The sequence below is a fragment of the Rhinopithecus bieti genome, unplaced genomic scaffold, assembly GCF_001698545.2.
Source record: "Rhinopithecus bieti isolate Rb0 unplaced genomic scaffold, ASM169854v2 scaffold_4781, whole genome shotgun sequence".
Lineage (NCBI taxonomy): Eukaryota > Metazoa > Chordata > Mammalia > Primates > Cercopithecidae > Rhinopithecus > Rhinopithecus bieti.
In genome coordinates, this window is record NW_016805181.1 from 1,317,861 (window position 1) to 1,325,401 (window position 7,541).

The following is a 7,541-nucleotide window of genomic DNA, read 5'->3' on the forward strand; positions in this document are numbered from 1 at the left end:
AAAAAAAAAAAAATATATATATATATACATGTAGTATATTTATGCTCATTTTTTAAAACACAAAATAATATCAAAAGGCAGTTACAAAAATATAATGAAGATATGAAACATGTATGTGAATACTATCTATATGAGGATAATTTCCTCTGGAAGGGAAGGGAAAGGAAAAAGGGAAAGGACTTGAGATGTAACATTTTGCATAAAAAGAGAAAGAGCTAGCTGACACAGGTTTATTATATTGTCAATAATTCTCAGTATGTTTATATTTCATAATTAAAAGAAAAGAACTTTTTTAAAAAAATAAGAAAAAGCCACTTGAAACAAATATTGACCCCAAAACCTTTGGGTTTAATTACCATAAACTCAAGAGCACAAATGGAACAAAATCTTTTTGAAAGTAGCACATCATGAGACAGATTAATCACTTCATGGTGCATTTGTAACCTGTACAATGATCAACACAGCCAATTCAAGGACAAAGGCTTCTCAGGAGGAAGGGAGACAAAAAGAGACCTACTTATGACGCCTGATCATAAGGTTCTCACACAGAGGATAGGGCTTGTATCAGAGTTAACTTTCTGAGTCTTCCTTCTCAATAAATAACAAAAAGAATTATCAAGCAGTAACCTGAACAAGACAAGCTTAACACCTTATCCAAGGGTGTTTGGGACTAACAAGTTGTCGCCTGGAGAGGTCAGAAAACACAGCCCACCTCCCATACTCCTATCCTCTCCTTCCACTCTCTCTTCCTACTCATTGCTCTATCCTATCATAGCCCACACCCACAAAAAAGTGATACAATTAAGTATAGAAATTGTAAATATGCATACATATATACATATATATACATATTTATGCACATACACACATACATAGAGTAAAAGCAGAAAGACATTGGAGCAAGTCCTAGAGAAGTGCCAAAGGTCTCTCCTACGGAACTATATTATCTCTGGAACTTTATGACAAGATATTCCCAGGGAAAAAGCAATCTATCTAAATAATTCTATAAAACAATTCCTATGCATGTATCTAAAAGCAGAATTATACCTTTTTTGTCATAATAATTATTTCTTTGTTCTTTCTAAAGCTGGAAATTAGCATCATGCCTGAAAATATACTTAGCACTCAAGGAATTAAAAAGTACACAAGAACTGAAACCTAAAGAACCTTCTCTGATACACAGCAGTTGAATATTAACCACAAGTGAGATGATGTGACAAGAACAAAAATGTTTTTTAAAAGGTATGCAAGCTACAGATGCTTCATATGGACATTCAAGACAAGCCTGAGAACAGTCATCAGAGGAAGCAGAAATTGTCATGAAACATTCTTAATAGCAACTAAGGGAACAAAAACTACCCTAAGTCTACTGAGATATCTTGTCAGATTATACTTAAATGTTTGAAATGTCTCATGCTGAGTTTGCCTGAATGTCAGCAACTTTCTCATGATCTAGAATTCATTTATGAAAACAAATCATATATAGAATAATATTGTTTATATTTGATGTTCACACTGTTTATCTGAAGAACCAAAACTCACCTGTACCAGATGTATTGGCGGTAAAATAATAAACGATCTGTAATTAAAAGAAATGGCAAAGCCAATTATAAATCAGTTGTTCTTCAAGAATCATTTTCAAATTAGATTTATAGATGAGAAATCTAAAATATACTACGGAGTGAGTCATTAAAAAAAATAACACAACTCTTAAAATGAGAGACTAAATATAACCTAATATACATCATAACACTTACAGGGTCATATGTTTATTAAATTCCAAGTTTCTGTGTTATTCAAAAGTTTCAGGTATTTCCTAACTGTTCAAGAAATAAAAGTGGTTTGAGATGTTAAATTTAATCTAAGAAGCTTTCATGAAACCATGGACTAGAAGTTATAATAATCACCCCTTAAAAAACAAAATATTCGTATAAAATTAAAACAAGATACTATTTTATACTTCATGGCAAATATTTTAAAATAATAATACCTAAAATGGGAAAGCCCATGGAAAACAAAACCTCTAACACGCTATGAAAAAACAATGCTTTCTATCATCCTATTTTAAATGTACATGTATGTGTGTACCTGTGTATGCAGTTAGGTATACATCAATGGAAAAGGTCTAAAGAATAACAGATTCTCTCTAGGTGGTAAGACGAGGACAAATTTTTTTCTAATTTGTAGTTATCTATAGTGTCTGTATTTTCTACAATGAATTTTATTATTTGTACGCATTTGCTAAATTCTCAAAATTTAAAGCATTTGTCATTATGAAAACTGAATATGCTAGTGTTTCTTGTATCAGAAGATAAAATTAACTATAATTAACTATAATTTTATCAGAAGATAAAAGTATAATCAGAAGATTATAGTTAATTTCAAGTACTTCTGTGAAAATGAATTTTCTCTTTATAACGAACTTAAATTCACTGGTATAAGAGGATGGACTTTGGAGCCAGAAAGACGTGCAGTCAAATTCCAAATGAATGACCTTGGGCAAGTTTTCTTATCTAAAATGTAAAGGAGTAACGGCACCTACCCTTTCTGGTCTGATAAAAGGACTCTATCAATTAATACGGTAAACCTGTCACGGCACCAGCTCAGTAAACCTAGTGCTCAATCCTTTCTCAGACTCTTGTTAGTTCATACGTAAAATTTGTCAGGAGTTAAATGAATACCCTGGCTTACCAAATGTGTAATTTGAGTATCTCTGACCAGATGTATCTGAAACATCACATAAACCCCTTAAAATAGTCTCTCAGTGTATTTCACCTTCAACATCCACAGACTTTCTGAGACTCATACTGGCTTTGACCTTCATTCCTTCTAGAACAGCGGTCCCCAACCTTTTGGCACCAGGGACTGGTTTTGTGCAAGACAATTTTCCATGCACCCTAGATCCCTCACATGTGCAGTTCACAATAGGGGTCGCACTTCCGTGATTATCTAATGCTGCCGCTTATCTGACAGGAAGTGGAGCTCAGGTCCTCACTCACCCATTGCTCACCTCCTGCTGTGCAGCCTGGTTCCTAACAGACCACAGACTGGTACCAGTCCATGGCCCAGGAACTGGGGACACCTGTTCTAGAATACACCCATAATGGTTAAACCAAGGCTATATACTTTAAGCTGCATTAAAACGTTCATGTGTAAATATACAAATGTACACATATACATACATGTGTGTATATATAAATTTATATAATTAAACTCAGATAACACGTCACTTTTATTAGTCTCCACACCAGAAGTCTAAAGAACACATTTTAACTGTTAACCATATCATTACTGTAGAGAAATAAACTATATTTACCTCGAATTGCTTTCGTGATGATAAAGGATGCACCATGTTTTCGGATGCCTCTAGGCTGGAATTTAAAACAAAGCCCTTACATTTGAATCCTCTAGTATTAGACTAGTATTACTTATACAATGTAAACTTATTTTATTTACTAATATTCAGAGTTTTGGGCACAGGGAAGCAGTGGCTTAAAACTACTTAAAGACTGAATGTGCAGATGCAGTGGCTCACGCTTGTAATCCCAGCACTTTGGGACGCCAATGTGGGCCAACTGCTTGTGCCCAGCAACTCCAGACCAGCCTGAGCAACATGGCAAAACCTCATCTCTACAAAAAATACAAAAATTAGCCAGGCATGGCGGTGCGTGCCTATCGTCCCAGCTACTTGGGAAGCTGAGGTGACCCGGGAGGTTGAAGCTACAGTGAGCCCTGATCATGCCACTGCACTCCAGCCTGGGTGATAGAGTGAGATCCTGTCTCAAAAAAAAAAAAAAGGTAGACTCAGGATGGGTGACAATAGGAGTAAAGGGAGCATAGCAGAGCTACAGGCACATGTCAGGACTAACCTTGCAGGTAAGAACAAAGATTGAAGCTGGAAACTGTTTCCAAATCAAATACCAATCCAAAGACAAGAGAAGTCAAGGCCAAAGACCATACTGGCTGCCAGTTCAGCACACTCTATTGAAGCTGTAAGTTTTGCTCACAGGAAAGGTGGTCATATCTCCAAGGCAAATTCATTGACTATCTGTTGTATATCCATCCAGACAATGCTACTAACAAAACATACACCGATACATAATTGCTATATTAAATAATTCCATTCCATAAGTGTAGACTGAACACACTGTGGGTAGGTTCATGACACTAGGCACTGCATAAGGTGCACTAAAGTGCTATCAAGAAAAGCACAATGGACACACAGTAAGTGTAGACAGATTTTTTTTTTAAAAAAACAGAAAAGTTATTTCACTCAACAAACAAGAATTGATGGTGAGATTCATGCAAGACACAATTTGGCCCTGGGGAGAGACATAAAGATGAATCAGATGTAGCTGCCCTCCAAGAGCTTATAGTTCAACAGCTGAAATCAATAGAATGCAGAAATCAATAGAATGCAGAAATCAATAGAATGCAGAAATCAATAGAATGCAGAAATCAATAGAACTCCCCCACCCTCAACACACAAACACAAAACAAAGTGCTAAAGGTTTCAAAGTAAGTAATTCTGTGGTTACTTTTTTGGAATCAATTTATGCTAAGCATTCTGAAACATTACTGCAATTAACCAATGAGTGTTAAGGAGTGGAAACTTATCTAACCAGCTGCCGCAGCAACAGCTTCCTAGCTGCATGACCCAAAAAATATTCACATTAAGACAAACTAAGCACTTGAAATTAAACAGCAAAACATGCAGATCTCTACCCGTTCTACAAAATACATTATTCAAAATAAGCACAAACTGCAGTGGGAAGGAGGCTACAGGGGAAAAAAATACAAACTTTAGGCCGAAAAATGAGTCGTTTCTTCAGCAAAGAAACACTCATAAAAAAATGTAAGATAACTCATATGGGCTGGACTACACAATCTTTAATAAAGATTCTTTTCGATCTGGCTGCTTCCTCTGGGTCCAAAACAGTAACTGGCATGTGTTAAGCACTCAATAAATATCTATTAAATAAACATGGATCTGTGGTTCCTACTCTTCACCACAGACCCGGGAGGCCCTCACTACCAAATAACTGATAATTCCAAGATCCAGTCTATAAATTATCAACCTATTCTATAACCCTTCTCTAGCGGAGATCCCAATCTCAGTCAGCAGTTCTTTACCCTTCACTTCCGTGGCATTTTGCTCACATCGCTAACTATAGCGCATAAAACGCTAGATTATGAATAACGTTTACAGGATTGTCTCCCCTCTAGAGGAGAAGCTCCACGAAAGCATATTTATCTCTGTATCCTCAGCACCTAGCACAGCATCTGGGACACCGAGACGGACGAACGGACACGCACACCCTTATTAAATGCTCTTTTATTGTTACACACAAGAACTGACGCGATCCAGCCCCAGGTAGCTGTAAAGGCTCAGATTCCGCACTCTGCAGCAGCCTGCCAGATGCTGAAGACTGTAAGGTCCTGGAAAATTCTCACACTGTTAAGCGTCCGCCCGTAGTAGCCCTAGCCAGACTGCGAGAAGGGACCACCGAGAGTCCAGCTAGGAGAAATGACCCTTGAGTCCAGCGCTGCGCCTTCCCCTCCGAATAGAGTGAAACTAACAATCCCCACCCCTCCGAAAACAGAGAGAAACTAACAACCAGAGTGGGATCCTACGCTCCGCAGAGCACGAAGTTCCAGCCCCCAACAACCGAATTCTGAGCCCAGGAGGAATCTCAAGGACCACGACCCCACCCCGCCTTAGGAGCCCCAGACCCCCGGTAGCCCAAGGTGCCGTTGCCAGGGCGACCACACAAGCCATCAGGCCCTAGTCCCCCGCCCACCCGGCTCCACTCCCCTACGTGGCTCCTGCTACGTGGCTCTGCCCACGAAGCGCCTGCACCAAGTTGGCTGCTGCTGTAGACGGGCCTGGTTCACCTGTACTTCAGTCTCCGGTGGCCACTCGGTGTTGACCAACAAGTCATAGAGAATCGTCTCCTCCTCACCCTCTGCAGCGCCTGGACTTAAAGGCGGCCCTGACTCGGGGGCCGCCATGTTCGCCCGGGACTCACGCAGTGGAGGAGTGCCTCTACGGAATCCCTCAGAGGACAAGCTTCCCTAGCCGCGGCCGCTTTTGATTCACGGGGAAGGGAGTGGAGTGAACTGACCCTGACCGCGGCAAGGAAATGCTAGGTTAACCCTTTTATGAATAGGAAGGACAGGGACTATTGCTTGTCTTGGGAACGACTTGTGTCCCGGTCCTGGTGCGTTCCTTGTTAATTAATCTACATGAGATCAGCCAAGTCACTGAGCCTCTCTTATCAAGTCAGTTTCTATAAAACAGAAACGGTAAAGGTACCCCACTGAAATGCTAATGTTCATTTGTGTATTCTTTGCCTAGCACGTAGAGAGAGTTCAAACAGTGGTTTTAAAATAAACAACCAAAGTTATCCAATGCAGTGGATCAAGCCAATGAAAGGTAGCAGAGGAAGGATGCTACAGGTGCTCAGAAAAGGCAAGGAAGGCCACAGACATTCTATCTTAGAATTAGACAAAAATTACTTAACATCATCTCACATGAAGGAATCATTTTTTGGCCGGGCACGGTGGCTCACGCCTGTAATCCCAGCACTTTGGCAGCCGGAGGCAAGGCAGATTACCTGAGGTCAGGAGTTCGAGACCAGCCTGGCCAACATGGTGAAACCCCATCTCTACTAAAAAAAAAAAAAAAAAAAAAAAATTAGCCAGATGTGGTAGCACATGTCTGCAATCCCAGCTATTCGGGAGATTGAGGCAGGAGAATTGCTTGAGCCTGGGAGACGGAGGTTGCAGTGAGCCGAGATCATGCCACTGCACTCCAGCCTGGCTGATAGAGCAAGACTGTCTCAAAGGAAAAAAAAAAAAAGGAATCATTTTTCTTCTCTTAACTCGTCAATGTATAGCTGTCATTAGCTCAGAGATTCATTTAGTAGGAGCTCAGCCTTTTAGCTCCTATCAGTTAAAAAGTCCATTAAGCTAAAAGCTATACTCTAAACTTTTGAAATTACTCCTTATAAGAAAAGGGGAGGTTGGAAGAGAGAAGTGTGTGTATGGGAGGTGTACACATGGATGGATATGTGAGTGTTATATTAGCTTAATGATTATTGCATCGCCTTATTCCAATGGGAGAAATTTCTCTTTATCATGGTTTATATTTGTTTATTTATTCTGTCCTTCCCTGTCTCAAATTGACAGTTTTCTTAATGTCCTTTATTCTATTTTATGTTTTGGAAGATATATGTTGTAATTCTTTGTATCCCTTGTTTGTGCTTTTTAAAATTGTAAATTTACCTTTTTCCCCCAATATGTTATTATGAAAGTTTTCACATATAGCATAGTTGAAAGAATTTTACCATGAACACCCATGTACCCACCAAAGAGATATCATTAGTATTTTACTATACTTGCTTTATCACATATCTTTCCATTTATTTATTTATCTTCCACCTATCCATTAATCCATCTTATTTTCTGATGCACTTCTGATGTACTTCAAAGTATATTACAGATAGTTTACCTTTGCTTTTAAACCAAATAAAACTAAA

The 7,541-nt window shown here is 39.0% G+C and overlaps 1 protein-coding gene across 1 annotated transcript in view; it reads right to left on the reverse strand.

Moving 5' to 3' along the window:
* NBAS (NBAS subunit of NRZ tethering complex) overlaps positions 1-6,048 on the reverse strand; it is a 399,905-nt gene extending 393,857 nt beyond the window's left edge. Inside the window, 2 exon segments of the mRNA XM_017871408.1 lie at positions 3,317-3,371; positions 5,896-6,048. Coding sequence (XP_017726897.1) covers positions 3,317-3,371; positions 5,896-6,012 — 172 coding nt within the window. The 5' untranslated portion in view covers positions 6,013-6,048.
* Between the last annotated feature and the right edge of the window lie 1,493 nt (positions 6,049-7,541).